At 40.1% G+C, this 19833-nt stretch overlaps 1 protein-coding gene across 3 annotated transcripts in view; it reads left to right on the top strand.

Moving 5' to 3' along the window:
- The first annotated feature begins 543 nt into the window (after positions 1 to 543).
- The window catches only part of slc39a10 (solute carrier family 39 member 10), a 29145-nt gene continuing 9855 nt past the window's right edge, over positions 544 to 19833 (top strand). Inside the window, exons 1-4 of one of the 3 annotated variants that reach the window (XM_022741023.1) lie at positions 544 to 593; positions 9420 to 9499; positions 13032 to 14255; positions 14841 to 15018. In XM_022741023.1, coding sequence (XP_022596744.1) covers positions 13053 to 14255; positions 14841 to 15018 — 1381 coding nt within the window. In that variant the 5' untranslated portion in view covers positions 544 to 593; positions 9420 to 9499; positions 13032 to 13052. Of the gene's footprint in view, positions 594 to 4999; positions 5077 to 9419; positions 9500 to 10095; positions 10147 to 13031; positions 14256 to 14840; positions 15019 to 19833 lie in introns of those variants that run through there. The other 2 variants (XM_022741025.1, XM_022741026.1) reach the window with 2 other exon arrangements.

Genomic DNA, 19833 nt, shown 5'->3' on the forward strand with positions numbered 1-19833 from the left:
AGTTTTGAGGACAAGCCTGCACTAAATTGGCCAAACATTTTGAACTGTAGTTTTGGTTTTGGGGCTATTGTTGATTGACACACACACACACACACACACACACACACACACACACACACACACACAAAAATAAATCATCTTGTCTATTTTTAGCAATGTAGCACTTTGTGACAGCCAACCACATAAGGCAACATGTATAGTTTCTAATAAAAGGCAATGACCTCATCTTACTGTAGACAAATGACGAGCAGTAATGTTTTCCAAAACATATAAAGGACATGAATCACAATTGGGTGTTTTTGTATGATGACAGTCCTGTGGCAGTTCGGCTCGTTGAAGTCTGAGCATCATTTCCTCAACTAGTCATATGACAGCCCAGACAATCTGGCGGAAAGAAACGTCAGTGCTTTCTTCAATTCACTACGCAGATAGCGCAGACTGTGGGTCCGCCCCTGCCGGGATACTACAATAAATTCGCAGGAGCATTGAGGAATCACTGGCTTTCGTGCGTTGACGTAAAACACACGGCTTCTTTTTTTTTTTTTTTTTTTTGGTACCGAGCGGAGAGGAGATGCACACGGCACTCGAGTGAGGTAACTATATAAAAAAACCCATTTGTTATCATTCACTCCCACAACATGGACCCGGGCAGCGTTTGCTACAACGTGTAGATGTTACTAACCACTGTTGTGAACATTAGTGACGGACTCTCAGACAGCATATGTTAGCGTTGGTCTTTCTAGGCTGAAAGCTAATTTCCTGTGACTCGTCTGCTAGCTAACGTTAGCTGGCTGAATTGTTGCCTTCCTTTTTCAGGCTAGCGTTAGCCTCTCCTAGAGGGTGATTCAAACAAAACAAACGGGATGGGCGGCTTTGAACTGGTATCTCGGGCAGCATTCCGAGACTCGCTTTGTTTATTAGCGACTAGTTATGTGCTGGTTAGTTAAACAGTTCCAGCGGGTTAAACGACGCGGTTGAGTAGACACGTTTCTATCACGAGGTAGAGTGGCGAGCTCGCTCAGTGTTGCATTATGCGCACCACGTGCAGCGTTGAAGCCCCCTCAGTTACCTGATGGAGCAGTTTAGCTGCTTCGCACCAGTAACAAACAGCGTGGCTTCAATAGTCTGGAAGTAGGGCTAACATTTGTGACTCGGTTGTTTTTCAAACTAAGTTGCATCTTTCGCCCATCTTATTGGGCCGACTTAACGTGTGGGACCCTCCGCTGTGAAGTGGCTGCCTTTAGTCATATGCAGATAAGACTAGTCCCCTATTGTCCCCTGATAAAATTTTCCATAATCATGTTGTAGTATAGTTACCAGTACAATTAAGTGAATACTGACGGACTTAATCAAGAGTAGTTACAATGTAGGCAAAATGTCATCTTGTTAAATGTGCATTTATTTGATTTCTTACAGTCATATGGTGTTTTCATAAACGAGCACATTCAACGTGGAGTGTAATTTTAATATGTCTGCTGAATTATTAGTGATGAGATTTTTTTCTTTTTTTGTTAATTTTAGGTTTTAAGGAATCTTGAAAAACGAAATTGAGATCCCATCCTCTAAAATATTTCCAATATCCTTAATGGTTTTGTTGAACCTGAATGTCAGAATTGGAGAAATGAGATGCAGATGTACAAGTTCAGAAGGCTCAACACAATTCACACTTAGCTGTCATCCACCTTTTATTGTAGCATACTTCAAGTAATATCTCACAGTTATGACGATTGGCTCTGGTAAAAAAGTTGGCATATCATTAAAGAAATGAATCCAAATCTCACTTGGATGCAACCCCTCCCTGTCTACAGTGTGTAATCGTGGCTTACACTGTGCTTGTGGTTCCTGAATTCACTCATCGGTCATAAATGTCACCTTTTTATATGAGCTCCTGAAATTGAATCGCATTTTAATTTTGCTAGCTGTTTTAGAAATTTATTTTAAACCCATGTAGCATTTGGATGCAAAACTGTAGGCACAATTGATTCAAAATATACAGTAATTTATGTAACCTTTTGATCAGGCCTAAGGAAGGCAATTGATTGTTCCACTCAGTTTAAAAGCTAACTATAAAAGTCATTATCCAGCACCATCCAAAGAATGAGAGTGTGTGCTGCTCATTCACATGACGAGGTTTACAAAACACTGTTTTTATAAAGGTCATGTTTTTTGTTGGCATGTAATGACGCTAGAGAAATAATACTGCCAGTGTGATTTGGAGACACCTGACCCATAATCATAATCTGTGTTTTCTCCCTCAGACGGTATCTGATTAGCTTTCCAGTGGTTGAAGCTGCAAGGGGCAGACATTTATGTAAACACTTGCTGAAAAGAGCTGATTACTACCATTCGCACAAGGTGGATCATGTCAGGTAGCATGCAAATACGCATGCCATCCTTTGAGTTCATCAAATTGTAAGACGAACAGCACTCAAAATTAGAGGTACACTTGTTAAAAGTACAGTTAATCAAAATGAGTCAATAAAGCAAAGAGAAGCAGTATTAATTTTTCTGTTCTCTCTCATAAATCCCAGTCAGCCATAGAGGACAAAGAAATGTTATGCCCTCAGGATTAGAGAAGATTTAGCCTGAAATAACACAGATTCAGTGTTGACATGTAAATTTTCATTAGCAATTTAAACAGATTTGTGTCATACATGTACAGCAACCTGTGTCTCTGCAAGTGGAGGACAAATGCAGGTCTTATATACTGTTGAAGATTACACAACCTCAATTAACTATGTTGTGACAACTGTAGCAGCCTTTATGTGTGATATGGTAGTAATTCCCCTTTAACTGTTAAGTTATATTACCAAACCTTAGTAACAACTGGAACATACCAGTGCCGCTTTATGATTGCAGCATACAGCTTGAAAGTATAGCATGAGGCTATTATGTAGAGACCTCCATCATGTCAGTGTTCTTTTTAAAATGCTTGCAATGTTATATGAATAAGTGTTGGCTTTGTAATGTGGTAAACATGCAAAGTTCTTAAGATTTACATTACAAGATGTTGTGTAATAGATGCAGGGCACTCTTTCATATCAAATTCTCCCACTGTCTCGATTGCTGTCACTGATATTGTGTTTTCGTCTCAGCTTTGCTTGCTAAACATCTAAAGTAGGTTTACTGTATGTGGACAGAAAAGTGAGGCTTGTCGATGTAACTGTTTTCAGGAGTTCTTTGTTGTTAGAGGTTTTGCCACTTATTTTTGGATTAAACTGGCGTACAAAGAAAGCAAGAACGGTGAACTCAGGACTGCACCGGTCTTGTCCTAGCTTGGAGTTTTTTGTTAAAACCAGATAGTAAGCAGTCTGACGTTCTTTAAATTTACTGTCGTTTTAAGTCGACCATGGACAAAGCTACAGCATATGGGCGTTAAATACACGTATATACATTGATGGTGAAATCAAACTTAAAATCCAAGAATAACCTCCCAAACATTGATGTGATTAAACAAACTGTAACTTACCATAAAACAGCTTTTGGTGATGTTTCTTGTATATGGTTTCTTGTATATTTACAGCCTCTGTGTTCATCAATATGCCACTTTTTGTGCAAGATTTGTCCTGCAATATAATTAGCTAAAACTGGCCTTTGATAATTTGTTTTCAATCTCATGTTGTTGAAAACTCTAAAACAAAAAGACGTTGTTAACTACATCTGTTGTTGAGCTAAAAGTCCTTTTGCATATGTTTGTCTCTTAATTCCATGCCAGTGTTGTCATGGCCTCATAGGTAAAAATCACTCTGATAAAATCATTAAAATCAGTCCATTTCATCTTCCCTGAAAAACCAAACATTTATTACATGGGTTGTTAAAAAAAATTTTTTTAAATGTAACCCCACCTTGAACCTTACAGTGAAAGTTACTGTTGCTGCCAGCTGCAGGTTTCTAATGATGATTTTGTAAACATAGATGTGGCTGGTCTATTTGTTTTAGTGCTCACAATGTCCACAATCTGCTCCACTTGTAACACCATTCCCACACTGCAGCTGTGTATGCAGACATGGTATTTTGAACTGTACCATAAAGCTGCCTTCCTGCGTTTGTATTTAGTTGATGGTTATATCTACCATCATGTTTTTCTAATCTTAATAGACTAGGCAGATGTGAGTCTGTCATTGTGTGATGATAATAAAATGTTTGAAGACAACTAGTTAAAACTGTGATTTAAATGATCAACAGAGCCATTTCACTTTTTATGTCAATGTGGAGTAGAACCAACGCTACTGAAGCAACACCTTGCTCAAGAGCAAATTTTAGACATTTTATTGGGGTAAGATTAGTACGTCAAAAGCCGACAGTTTCCACACTGAAATTACTGCAGCTGCATGAACTGTGAGAAGCAGAGGCCACACACAGCTGCCATTACCCCTACATTTCACCACCAGCCCAGTGATGTTGCCTAACACACTCCACTGTGATAAATTGTTCCCTTGAAGAACTCCATATTAGTTTTTAAAAATATGATGTAAATGCAGCATGCTGTTGTTGCGGCCCCTGCCTTGTTTCTGTTGGACTTTATTGATGATGAACATTGCAATAGGCATCAGTGTAAGGTACAAATGCATTGTTCCCACTGATGTTTAAGACTAGACAGAATATATACCTCTGAATCTCTGTGTAGGCTAAATCTGCAAGATAGATCTTTGCTACATTAGATAAGGATTAAGTAAAGTGTTTCTGCAAAGAGGATGTGGAAGGACACTCCACTGTTTTAATGAACGAGGAGGTCAGAGAGAACGCTGTGTTACTCTTTTCAAATGGTTGATTTCCAAAAAGCTAGTGGCAGAATGTCAACCAATAGTGCACACATAGCCACACACACATACACCATGAGTAGCTGGTCAGGTGGTTGATCCTAGACACAGCTCCCTGACTGCTCAAACATGCAGACACACACACACATACACACATTCCCTCCCTGTGGCTCCCCTCCTCCCTGTACAAATTAGTTAAGTCACTGGACTTGAAATCCTAAAAACATTCAACCTGTTACTATGTTAGTGCCGGCGTGAACACTTTGAGTTGGTGTGGTGTTACCTCCTGTCCTTTTCGGCTTATTTCTGTCTAGAGGTAAGCATCACTCTGTTTTGCCAGGGTGTTATTTCTTTGACATGTGCACAGTGTACTGCTCAGTTGATTGTTGTGTTTACTTGTCTGTGTCTACTCTAGCCTTGCGGTCTTCCACTCTTTTGCACTGTGATGAACATGCTTCCAGGCCACAGAGCATCAGCCGTGCACCTGTGTCTCACCGCAGTGATCACTCGCTATTTTGTATTTGCAGCTTCTTTTATTCCACCCGAGGAATTCAGAACTATATACAGCCTCTTCCATCAGCGACTGAACGACTCAGTGGTTTCAACCTACAAAACTCGAGGTTTATGTGGTATTTGTCATGGTGGATGGGGCAGTTTGACTCCCTAAGAAGTTCAGAGATGTTGCGACATGTTTACATTGGTTTTATTTGAACCTGACAGGGATGTAAGGTGTTTGCTGAACGATATGGTGTGCCAGTCGTGTTTTCTCAGTAGATTTGTTTTACTCACACAGCCTCCTTAAGACAGTCACATGGACATTTAAGGCTGTTCAGAGAAGCTGAAAATTGAAATGGTTTGACTTTTCTTGGTCATTAATTTCTTTTAATTCGGTTGATGACAAACATGTCGGGTTCAACTCATACTGAACCACATGCGTCTTCCCCTAGTAGCTGAGTTGAGTCTGCTGGAATGAGACCTATTGTCAGACTGGCTGTTAAAAGATAGGCTTTCGTGAATATGCCAGGTCCCTGAGTCAGGAGATTTGCAGGAGACCTACCACGCAGCTTATGACAAATTCCACAGAATAGCTGCTCTTGATCAGAGGATTGCTAGTTTGAGCTGTCAAAATGACTACCTTGATCACTATTTTTTGTTTTTTGAGTTTAGTGTTTTGCAGCAGAAGTCGGTGATTGTCAGTGTTATGACAAAAGCACCGTGTCGGTAAACATGTAGCATATACTTGCTTGTTAGGCTAAGCTGTGATGATTTCACATTTGGTCTGTCAGTGTTGTGTAACGTCTTCGCTGTGCTGCCTCATCATTGTCGAATGCTTAGGAACAAAGATTGGGCAGATGAATACAGTTCACAAGCTGTTATTTCAATGAAGGTCACCGTGTCATATGTGTCACTTGAACTCAGGTATTTCGTGTCTCTCACACTTCCCTGAGTCTCATGATAGTAGAGCAGATTGTTGTTCTCCAAGACTCTCACAGACCATCTGCTGTGAGTTGGGTCCATGTGGCAGCTGACATCTGCAATCTCGTGTGCCTCAGGCCTTACTAAGAAAACCTCCACACTGACATGTTTTTATTTTTCTGTCTCAAGAACAAATTGTGTCCTCACTCTGCAGTTAGTGCAAGCTTTTGGTTGTATAGCTCCCTGGCTTAAGAGCACGGATCAAAAAAGTGGAAGCTTAATAGTTTCTCATGTAACCACCACAGCCCTGGGAAAGAGGCCTTGCTTTTTTAAAGTTGTGTCACATTTCAAGAGCTCATACTACTGTGATGCTTGGGAAACCACATGCAAATTTTAAATGCTAAGAACACTCAAAATAATTTATCTGGAAGTAAGTATCACATCTTTTAGCCTTCATTACTCATGTTTTATTTGCAAAGAGTAGCAGCCGCCACTGACCATCACTTTGCTCAGTTGAAATTACAAATGCAGCAGGTAGCACATTATATCAGTTTTGGGCAAGTAAGCAACTTGCCCAAAGATTCATATTAAACTTCATATGCTCTCTGCAAGCCAATACCTTTTCTTCATTTTTACCTTAAGAGCAACATAATTCTTAGTTTCAACATGCTCCTTTCACTATTGGAGTGAAATGCCATCCTGTTGTACAAGTGTTTGTATATTGTTCACACAAGAGATGAACCTTCCTGCTGCACCCCCCTCTCTTATTAAAAACACTGTTGAACGTTTTACCAAATATAGTAGGAAACTTATAAGGAAGCTTAGATGCTTGTTACATTTGTCTTAATGCAGAGATGTTCATTATTGGCTTTATTAGTTTTAGTGCACGTTTGTTGATTGTAGGTCATATTTTGTAAGGAATACAAATGTCAGATCAGAGGAACACGTTTTACATTTTTTTCTTATTTGTTTTGTAACAGTAAACATTGGCAATCCAATGCCATTTCTTGAATACCAGATTTGTTGTTTTTTTTTTTGCTTCATTCCTCTTTCAGTTTCCTTACAGACACTGGCTTGATACAGAGATGAGAAGGATGTGTATGGTCGTGTGAGAATCATATGAAGCAGCTTAGGGCCAAAGTCTTTTTTTCTTCCTTGAGAAATAACAAGGTTCCTGTCATCATTGACAAACTAGAAAAGACATGGGAAAATATTTCTTGAGGCAAGGAGTAATATATAGATAAATGTTTCATAATTGACGGAAATAACAATTATTTATAAGTTTTCCAGCTGTTTAACTTAAACTTGTAGCTTGAAAAATGAAACTAAAGACATTCAGGTCAGCTGATAGGATTAATAAACCTCGTACACTCTGATTTATGCTTAAATTTGTCCCAATGGTCAGGAAAAAAATTGAAGTTATATCATGCTGAGTGAAATTCTTAAGAACAGCTGCTGCGTTCAAGGTCAGAAATGAAAGTATTCAAGATAAATTGCATCTTTTAATATACATTTCCCTAAAATTCAGCCTGTTATTATGATATGACGAATACCTGCCAAGGATGACCAGGAGCTGTTTATAGTTGACATATGTCACTTCCACTGACTTGATGACCACCTCTGTTAGATCAGGGACACTCAATGTATTGTACACTGGCATCACAGCGCTTCATCAGAACAACATATCACAATGTCAGATGACAAGAAAAACCCTGAGCTTTTTTTTAGTCTGCAAATTTTCAAGGTAAACTTCAGTCAACTGTAATCCTCCACATCCAGGAGGGTGTGAACAGTGCTGCTGGTATATTATGTAAAACCTTGTGTTATTTTATTGATAAAAATTTAACAGCTGGGTTTGTATTTTAGCATAACACGGACTGCATCAGCTCCTTCTGCCAATTCCATCAAGTCCTTTGTAGGGACATATCCTCTTTTCTTTGCTAACTGCTGTTAATCAATGAGAAGCCATATGCTCTGGTATTTTGATTGGTCATTGAATGCACCTGTTAGTGTTATTTCAAACTGTTCTGAAGTGTTGTGGTTTACAATAGGCCATTTTCATAGCAGACATTTTGACTGGTCATAGTGGGAGCACACAGCTCTTATTAATCACACTAACGCTGCCTCTGTTCTATTCAAGTGTACCAGTAAGTTGTGACAGTGAGCAAACATGCATGAATACCAAACAATACTAAAAACTAAGGCAGTTAAAAGTAATTCTGACATCATTATTTTTATAATCTACACCAGTATTTTTCATACTGTGACATATCAAAATGTCTACCATTCAGAGGTGTGTTATGGCTCAAGTGGTGGATCCAGCAGAGTTCACGCATACAGTACATGAAAGGCTGATTTAAAAGCCTAGTACAGGTAAAGTTTTTGTGCAGTTTTTAGGCCTGTTTTAGTGCTGTGGATACAGTTCAGTAATCACAGGACTCTGTGTTGCTCAGCAAGGTTTCCCGCTATGTATTATAGTGAAGGCAAACTGCCATGCCTGAAATAAACATTGACCCCCAGGGTTTACCACCTCTGATGATCACTTTCCTGGTTCATGAATGAAACAAATAGCAACACTCAACTGGGGCTTTGATGTAGTGATTTTGATCAGGCTGACAAATTCTGTGTAAAATACGACTGGGCATCTACATGCAAGACTCAGACTTTTTACCAGTGTTCCACCCTCCTGCCCTGAATACTTGAAAATAATGTCAACACCTCCCCACAAATGCAACATCCTGACATAACTTCCTGAAAATAAGCCACAAGTCATACATTGGCTGGTCATGGCTAACCAATTGGTGAACACTAGGCAATGAGTGGGCTCACTTTTACCATATTTGACACTTTTTCAGCTCACTCATGTTGTCATCTGAATTGATTTGTTCAGGAGAGCACTTGAAGGCATCGTAGGCTCTTTTCACAACAGTGCTTTCAGTAGGAGGCTGCTTGACTTTACTAAGAAGTTAATGAATACATTGACTATAGATACTGTAGCCGAAGTTGTAAATGGAAGTTAAACATCAAGTATAGATTGGACTAATATGTATAATATAGTTGCTGTAATCTCCCTGTGAAGACATACTTTACGTGAAAGGTGACAAAGAAACTGTTGTATTTCTAGTATTTCTCTTGTGACAACATGGGGAAGATTTCAGATAACCTTTTGTCATGTTAGTAGTTTATTCTTCTGGCTTGAATGGATGGGTCTGAATTTCACTTCTCTCTATAATTTCTCCATAGTGCATATTTCAGAAGAGTTGGAAAACCCCCTCATACAGTAGCACCAGGACTGGGGGCCAAGCAGGAGGAAACGTATTACGGTGAGTAGCATTTCACACTATAATGATAGGATTACTTACTTGTTTTAGGCTGAGACAACTTGTGATTACATCACAGAATACTCACGAAACCGGTGTAGGTAGTGTGCTGTTTCCTGCATTAATATCCCTTTGATTGAAACAAACAGTTAGGCTGCAGTGCATGTTGTAGTACAGCTCACTCATTTGTTTTATTTATTAGTTATTATTAAGTTGTAAATATATGCAGAAAATAAATTAATACTCAGTCTCAATTTAGAGGAAAAAAAAGTCTGGGTACACTAAGAATGAATTTGTAATGCTTACTTTTCAGATTGAGGTTTTTGTAACACACCATTGAAGTCAATAGAGATTCTCTTGTTTCTCTCAAAGGCCAAACACAGAAAAAGATTCTAATCAGGAAAACACAGCAAGCTCTGTTGCTGCTCAGAGGGTGTGCCCTTAAAAATAGGTCCTGGTTTTGTCCCAACCTATCTGCTGTGAGGTTCATAGGTCACTGCTGTCTCATGTTTATAAACACTGTCTTGTCGAACAGCCGTGAAGTTGGCTTGTAACCACACTTAACGTCCGCAGCTTTGAGCCAGAACGCCATCATTAACGCCTTGGCCAAACATTAATTTCACACACCGCTCATTCAAGGGCACACAGTGGTAAGTAGCCTCGCCTCCAGTTTCTAAGGGAAATTTTAAGTCAGTTAATTGAGCAGTTATGTTTGTCGTGGTTTTGAAGTGTTTGTTGTATTTAAGGCCCTTTGAAGGTGTTGAATTGCACCGCATGGTTTATCACCTAAAAGACAAACTCATTATAACATCTTGGATCTATTGTGGCTGTTTTTAATTTTTCATTATTGTAATTTGTACAAAGATTTCAGTGAGAGCAGTAATCCTTGTCTGCATTTTGATTTTGACAAAAAAGTTCTAATTATATTACATTACCATTCCTTCGTAAAATTCTGATGTTAAACACTTCTTTTACACAAACTCTTGATCTGGTTATATGGGGAGAAGGAGCTAACTCCATAGCTGATAAGCTATTGATGTCGTCTGGTCAATGATCAAGGCTTTGAGGAATCAACAAGGGCTTTGTCTTAGCTATGATAATTTTTTAAAATTGTAATCTTTGTAAAATATTTTAGTGGGATGGATACAAATACTGTATAATTATAGATTAAAATACTTATGTTGGATAAATTGTTGTAGATGATGGATTGTTGCTCCTTCCACGCTTCACCAAAAACAATGTGAGGCAACTCTGTATTGTGAGTTTATCTCCAATATGTGTGTATGTTTTAAAATGAGCTTCTCTTGTAATATTATTTAAGTGATCTGAGGCTCATTTTTGTATCCTTCCCTCTGATTTTTGTTTTCTTGTAGTTATGAAGTTATGTTGTTGTCTTTTTTTTTTGTTTTTGTTGCTCCCACAAGCCTGCAGTGTGCAATCTGTTGTTACCAGCTTTGACAGCTGTGAGGAGGATCACCCTCTTTGTTTTTAACGTTTAACCCAGTATTTGTGGTCTGCACACAGCACAAATCTATTCCCTCATGTTATGCATGCTGTAAATCCAGTAAAAACTTTGCTAACAAGCTGGCTGCCAAAGACTGTGTGTGTGTGTGTGTGTGTGTGTGTGTGTGTGTGTGTGTGTGTGTGTGCGCGCACGCCATCTTACCATTATCCAGCAGTGTTCCTCATCTGACCTCTCTTTACTATTCTCCACCCCCACCCCTCACGCATCAACCACCCACGGGCTTCACAAGAGACCTTATGAGGATCATTTGACTGAAATGATATTGCTGCTTCAGGCTTTTTAGAGTGGGGGAAAACAAGCAATTTGTTACACAATTCTCACTAGAGAGTTTATTGTGCTGCATACGGTTCCTTGCTTCAGTTATTAGATATGTTATTCTAAGATAAAGGTAGCAGCTTAGGTGGTTTCAATGGTTTTTTTTATGTGTGATGTGCAAGCTGATTATACTAATTCTTGTGTTTCTGTATAATTAGTGTCTCAATGCATCATTGATAAACCCTGATCAGGCTTTAGGGCCGATATTCAGCAGGATTGATTAATCTGATAGCAGTGCTTCCTGTTCATAATCTTTTTTAGACAGTGCTCTAGGGGTGGGCGATATGACGATATTAGATCATGAAGGATTACAACGTGAAGACGATCTTTCAAACTGCAGAGATCGTGGGATCGTCTAGGGCACATTCTATAAATTGCAGTTCTATGCTGATGCACCGATGCACCAGAAGTATTGACGTAGCCAACCTGACCGACCAATCATAGCGAATTACGGGCAGTGACGCGCTTTCCTACCCGCCTCCTTGTTTGTGTGTGTAGCGGTAGCACATGGAGAGCGATGGCTGAAAACCAAACGGAGTTGGTCGCTAAAAAAAATTCCACCTCCATTATATGGAATTGGTTTGGATTTTCCGCAACTGATCAAGCGCAAGCAAATGTAATTTGCAAAGTTTGCACAGAAACCGTTCGCACGTTGGGTGGTAACACGACGAACCAGAATGTTGGTGTTGTTTACCTTAAACTTTACGTTGTTTGCACATGCAGGCAAAACTGCGACTATTTAAAATAAAATCTGTTAAGAAAGGTTCTTTGGTCTAAATTGTCTGTTTTTCTTTTTCCAATTTAAGATCGTGATAAAATCGAAATCGTGATTTTATTTTTAAAAAATCGTGATATGATATTTTTGCCATATCGCCCACCCCTACAGTGCTCCCATATAAGAGTCTAAGTAAAAGCTACCCCTTGCCTCTTTTCGCCATAATACTTTTGAGTTTGGATCTACTCCAAATTATTCTTCATTATTATGACAAATTTTAAAATTATATAAATTGATGTTGTGTCTCAAAAATAAAAAGTAATATATCTGATGTAATTCTTAACAGTGGAACATGGATATCAATTTGATTATTTTATGTATGGTGGTGCACGTTGGACACATTGGGATATAATATATTGATATATATATGAATTTTGCGATATTTCAGTCCAACTTTCAATAGACTCGTATTCTAGGCAGGTTTCTCAAATGAACACTAACTTACAACCACCATCGTCACAGTCCAGCCATGTAAAATGAACACAGCCATTGTGGTTAAAACTAAGTTAAGGAGGTTTGGAACAAGGTACAGCTACTCAGAATGTGACTGTGACAGTAAGGACGTACACACATTTGAGCCAAAAAACACTTCTCCAGAACCCTGTTTTCATCTACAAAGAATTCTTATGTAGGTGCCTGCTGCCTGACTTTTGATGGAACCAGGAAACAATCATCCAAAAGCCTGTTTCTATTTTAAAACAAGTTCAAGTTTCTCAGTTTCAAACCTCACATGATGAAGTCAATGGTTCCATACGAAGTCTATGAAGCACCAGTCAGAAACATAAACCAGTCAGTAAAAATCCAATCCGTATGATGCGTACATGGTTGCTTCTTAATCTGCAGTTCCATGTTTATTACCATTTATCTGTCCATATATTGTGATATTGGGTACTAAAACTGTTACTGTCCTGTTTTCACAGGGGACCAGAAGCGAGGAGACAATGCGAGTCCACGTGCACACCAAGTTCTGTTTCCTGTGTGTGTTCACCTTCCTCTTTCATCAGTGCAGCCACTGCCATGGAGATGGGCACAGCCATCAGCACAGTGGGCATCACCATGCCAACCACAACCACGTCCACAGCGACCTGCAGATTTCTGAGGCTCCGTACGTGAGAGGAGCCACTGTGTCACCGGAGTCCAAGGATACCCAAGGGGACGCTCTAGAGGAGGAGCAGCGCTTCTACATCCAGCAGCTGTTCAGGCGCTACGGCCAGAAGGACCGGCTAGACTTCCAGGGATTTCAGAGTCTGCTGTTCAGCTTGGGTTTGGGTGAAGTGAAGGTGGTAGGTGTGGATCATGAGGATCTGGGTCATGACCATGTAGCCCACCTGGACTTGTTGGATATGCAAGAGGGGCTTCACTCACATTCATCCACCAATGAAGGCCATGATAAGGGTCACGGGCACGGTCATCCACACCACAAGCCCAGTGCCCAACATCCACACACAGAACGAGTTCCTACACGGTGCAGCCAGCAGACCACTGCTGCCAGTCCAGCTGCTGGCGCACTTACAGGGGACGACCATAAACACGATCACGATCAAGATCAAGATCAAGATCAAGATCACAATCATGGACATAATGCAGAACATAATCTTGATCACACCAAGGTAAAGGATAGTGACCATAAACATTCTGATGGACATGTGGAGGACACACATGACCATGATAACACACATGACAAAGACAAACATGAGCAGGTGCAGGTGCAGTCTAACCACAAGGACATGAATTCTCAACCTCACAGTGATCATGACCACAGTGATCATGACCACAACAACAATCATGTTAATCAAACACAGACCGGCACAGAAATTCCTCCCATCAACCAGGAACAGGGACCCTCTGCCCACTTGGAGCCGTCCCAAGTCCCTCAGGAGCCACAGTCCTCGCCTGCCCTGACAGAAGGCAAGGCCAAGAAGCCCAGAAATCCAGCTCGGGCCAGAGGACAACGAGGGCGAAACAAAACCACTTCACCTCCCACATCTACATCTGAAGACCATGACCACAAACATGAACACAGACACGGTCACAGTCACTCTCATAAAGATAAGAGAGAAGCACCAGGAGCGCCCGCCACCCCCACATTACCAGCCCAGGTCCTGCCTCTGCATCCAGGTGGATTGTCACATCAGCATGAGGAGGTAGGACTTCTGTTTTCTGTGTTTTCTTGTTAGACGTCAGGGCACTTGAAGAACTTTCATTCATAGACATGTTACCTGCTAGAAGAGAAAACACAGGAAATGTATTTTATTCGGGTCCTGTTAATGACCAGATCCGTAATAGAAAGCCTATTTGGCAATGTCTGAGATACCTGATATTTCCCATAAATACTTTACCCTTTGTCATGACAACTTGGTCCCGTTTGCACTGCCCGATTTAGGTCAAACATACAGGAAGGTTTATTTGCATACACGGCATCTTTCTTGTCACTACTTTTGCTTGTAAAGTTAATTTTAATGTTTTGGGTTTGCTAGGAATCAGCATTTTGAAAACCTGTCTTGATGATCATTAATGAAGCCATGCCTTAAAAATTATTTTTAGAAGTTTTGTGACGTATTGTCATGTATGACACGTCACTTGAAATGATTTTGACCAGAGGACGTTGGCCTTTAAACTAAAACACTATGACATCTTTGAAATCCTCGCCTTTGCTTAAATTGTACCTTTGAAATGACACTTAAAAATTTGTCTCTTAACTGTCAAACACACATCATTTCCTTCTCCAGTGCTTGAACCTGACTCAGCTCCTCACCTACTATGGCCTGAACCCTGAGTCACTCATCTCCCCCAGCCAGTTCACCTACCTGTGTCCTGCCCTGCTCTACCAGATAGATAGTCGTGTCTGCATCCGCCATTACCACCAGATGGATGTGGAGCAGGAAGCCTTGGAGCCCATCAGTTCCGGTAAGAGCCATGTATCTTATCGATCCAGTCCATTTTGACTGAAAAGACTTGGGATTGTAGAAAACAACAAACAATAATTTTAGCAAGTGGCTGCTGAGAGCTAAGGCTAAACTACCTGAGACCTAACTTTTAGGGTCCAGACCCAGAGAAGGCTACAGCCAGCAGACGTATAAGTGAAAACACTCCATGTCTGTTAGGTTGTTGTTTTGGGTATTATTTTTTTTCCATAAGACGTGAGCAGGAAAAATCAACACATCTCCCCGTTATGCATGTTAGGGGTTTGAGGTTTGCCCACTTGACCTAAAGAATGCACTGCACAAACTAATATCCTGACAAAAGAAGAGGTTCGTGTTGTGATTCAAAAGCATGTTAACATCACTCAGTGTCTCAGTTCATCTTTAGCTGCATTTCTTTCCCAGTAATGTTTGTGCTCAGATTTGTTTTGTTTTGTTTTTTCATGCATTTTTTGCCTGTAGTAAAAAAACATGTAGGTAGACTGTCTCACATTTAGATCAGATAACTGAACAACATCCTGGTATGCAAGAGATTTTTTACAATGCATATGGATTTTAAAAATCAATGCCTCACTCTAGAGCATAGCAGTGATTATGTAACTTAGATATTCAGGTGTTCAGGTATTTTGATGAGATTTATTTGCACAATGGATGCACAACTGTAAGTTATTATTTTTATCTGGTATCTGGTGCCATCAGCCAGAGGAAACAGCTATCTTCATAAGAAGGAAACTACAGGGACATCACCATAAACCACTGTATGTATAATGCGATGCTATCAGGATGAGTAACCTGGAGCTTTTCTCTTGGGGAGGAGTGACAGACCTGCATAATACAATGTTTATTTGAACTAATCAAGTCATATTTTAAAGTGATGATAATAATTGAGATGAAACAGGAATCATAACTATTATCCCCTGGGTATGCCCACTATTGTTTGCTCCATCCTTTCTCATTTTCAGTACATAGAGAGGGCAGTCCCTCTGTGGATGAGGATTACTTTTTTTTTCTCATTTTCCGCAATCCAGTGCTGCAGTGAATATCATCAGAAAGTAATTTGAACACCGACATTAACTTAAAAAACAGGGTATTGAAAGTCAGTGTGAGTGTCTTACAGTAATTTAAGAGCACATCTGAGGCCCCAAGACTCAATGAATAGATTATTCCTGACTCATCTCAAGCTTTTTGTATTTCCACACCACCAGTGCTTATTTAGCTTTTATTTACAGATGAAGGAAGAATAATCTCTGATGTCTCTGAATGTGAATGTTTTGGTTAGAGATTAGTAGCTCTTGAGTTTTACAGTCACACAAAACTGCAAGCACAGCCTCGAAGTGACAGTGTTGTTTTCCCTGTTTGTTATCAAGATCAAAGAGCACGGTTAACAACACTTGATAAGACTTTGCCAAGTCTGCAACCACCCCGCCATAGAATTATCTAAGTGCAATCTCGTTTATATAACCGCAAAGGTTTTTCAAAACCCAAATCTGTTTTTTCAGTAGATTCTCTCAGTCCTGGCTAAGGCTTGAATTTCATTAGCCTTTAAATGTTTGGGACTTGTGCTAGCTGTTGTATCATCTTAATAATGAGTGGCAAAAAATGGTTGTTTTTAGATGTGAATGTGAATGCAAGTATTTACCATAATCATTAATTGATTCATTGCATGCTACTGGCCAACTCAACAGGAGTTGATGGAGAGCAGTGTGGAAAAGTCAGCCCAGCTACATCTCACTAATGTGTGTGTGGCGTAGGTCACTCAGGAAGAGAGTTTTTATTTTGGTATATTCATCACGTGAGAAAGTTAATGTTTCAATGAATATATAGCCAATTTGGCATGTCATGTCCAGCCATCCTCAACACAGAACATCATGTGATAGGCACTGAATAAGAATCATTCACTCACCTAACTGCAGCACTCACACAGTTTTGCACAGTTTTTTGTACTGTTCACTACTTGCAAAAGGACTTATTTGTGTCCTTTTTATGGACCTGACTCACTTATGTTGAGTAAGACTTTCTTTGCATTTTAAATCTCTGAACAACAATGTTCTCAAAGAAAACCCTGAAATATCAGAAAAGGGCTGAAAGACGAGCTGATATAAAGAATGAAGGTCAGTGTTAAGCCCCGCCCTGGGACCTCACAGTGTTTGTAAGGTTTATGAGAATGCAAATGATAAATTCACGTTTTAAAGTTAATGAGTTACAGGTCATGAAATAAAGCTCATAAAGCCATAAAAGCTCAAACCAGGACCAGTAATCGCACCTTCTGCACAGAAAACACAGACTGCAAATCTTCGGGGCTTAGGATTTATGTGTTATGGTTCTGTGTGTGAGCCACCTCACACCTGGAACGAAAATGTACTCTGAACCTGTGTAACAATCAATCTGACCACGCTTCATTTGTGTTCTCATGTTAGTTATTATGCCTGCAGTGTAATTGGATTTTAGTTTTCATATAAGTTATGCAAAATGAGCGAGATGCTGAGAAGCTGTAAACAATGGACAACATAGACAGTTTGGGGTCATAAGATGTTCACCACAACCTGAATTTATTTTTAATTGGAGGTAGAATGTGTTTTAATGACAGAAAAAACATCATCTTAGCCGCAGAAGTGTTTGTTGCTTATGTGCACACGTCACAGTTTTGCACTCGGGATGGGATGACACTGTCAAAGCAGCGGGCGCTTAAGTTCAACCGTGAGATTGGAGGAATCCCCTAAATGCACTCACTCTTAAATCTTTAATTATTAAACGCACACGCCCCTCTGGAGACACCTGTATCACATGTGCCTCAGGCAGTGTGCCACCGCCAAAAACAGTCATAAAAATGGTAATGACCACGAGGAAGACAGCACGAACAAGTCAAGAGGGCAGGAATGGCTCCTCATTAGTGGAGGACTAGAGGCGCTAGTTTCCCTGCATTGGTGCACCAAGACTCAACCACAGACATTGCCACATGCTGCGGAGCTACCTCTCATTTACCTCCTGCCGGCATCCATGGGGGAGCACAGAAAATTTGCAATTGGTTTCTCTCTGGTCCCCACACCCCTCTCATTGTGCACTGTGCCAATTAGGAGAGCCTAAGCAACACCCTGGGCCATTTTTCTGAGCCATGGCTCAAAAGAGATGCGTAATTGGAGAGAAGACACAGACCAGTGGGTCTCCTTCTCCTCTTTTCTGTTCCCTCATCACCACACTCTATCTCTCCACCTCAAACCTGTGCCCACCTCCACGCACACAAAACCACAACCGCACAAAGGTAATGAGACAGAGAAGTAGATGAGCTGCGCGAGTGCGAAGGACCTGATGTGCTGTCGGGCTGATATACAGCTGCCTCTCAGGGTTACACGCTGTTCCGCCTGATGCAACAAATAAGAAAGCAGTCGACTGTAGCATCTTTACTTTTGTAAGGCACAATGAAAATGGCTGTAACAGTAAAACAAGAAAATGAGGGTTGTTAAAGACATTTTCAACTGTGATGAGAAAATGAATTTAGCCCGTCTATGTAGTCCTTCCTAATGATGAGGCTTTCCCCATAACGCGTACAGCCGATAAACGGGCACTTCATAGCTGTAGCAGAGATGACTGACTGTTGTCTACTGCTCTGTGTGTGAAGCTGAGAGCATTCTTGAGCTTTTATGGAGAGTGAGGTTACATATCGGCCAATGATCAACAACAATAACATCATATCTACAATGCTGTAACATTGTTGTTATCAAGTTCTGTGGTTTAAAATGTTTTTATTCATCTCTCTGACAGAACAGGAAGAGACTGTTGGTTATTTTAATGCTGTGGGGCCACATTCCAGGACTTTGTCACTTATACCTTTGATTTTACCATCAAAGGGTTCAACAGAAATACACACTCTTCATTCTAATTCTTACTCAGGACAACACAGAATTTGCTGTTATATATATATATATATATATATATATATACATACATATACATCATTGTATGGATACAGCAGATTTTGTGTGTGTGTGTGTGTATGTATGTGTGTGTGTGTGTTCCATATATTGGAATAATGTGAATCATATGCTAACACCACCACCATCATCAGCACACCACATGCCTCCTGATTTTTGTTCTGGTTTCAGAGGACACGTGAACGTGCCATGAGAGTTTGAGTCTGGGGAGCAAACTTCCCAAAAGCTAAAGACAAGCGACTGTGTAATCAGCACTACAAGATCAGTGTTGCCTCTTCACTTAAAATATTTCCCTCAGCAGGACCTTCAGCCTCCTGTTTTCTGATTGCCACGACTGCAGTCTGAGCCTGGATACCGTTTTTTGTAATGTGTTTTTTTTTTTTTTTTTTTTTTTTATCCTGCAGCTGGGTAACGGGACAGTAACAGCTTGATTCAGTCTCTCTAAAGTCTGCTCCGTCAGGCAGAAGACGTGTTTCAGATCATCTCTCCACAAGTGACACCACCTGGGGTCGATTAGATGAGGAGAGGAAGAGTGTCTGCCAGTGTGTTTTTACTGTTATTAGTAATTTTCCTCTTTAGCTAGGTCGTTTTGTGCATGAGAACTGAGATCTATTATTGCTCAGTAGTTTTTAATACGATGACAAGTTGAGATAATTATACCATATTGGTATATTTATATTGTCATATTGTTATAGATAATAAAATACACTTAAAACCCTTTGACTCTAAAAACAGAGCAAATAAATTCCATGGATATAAACCTAAGAATCTGTGAGGAACAAATATTTGCTGTACCTCTCAGTGCTATATTTACAGAGCAGTAGATGAGTGTGTTGTGACATGCTTCTTCTGAAATGCTAAACAGAAGTCAG

This window comes from Seriola dumerili, unplaced genomic scaffold (assembly GCF_002260705.1).
Source record: "Seriola dumerili isolate Sdu_G_001 unplaced genomic scaffold, Sdu_1.0 BDQW01000052.1, whole genome shotgun sequence".
NCBI classification, from domain to species: Eukaryota; Metazoa; Chordata; class Actinopteri; order Carangiformes; family Carangidae; genus Seriola; species Seriola dumerili.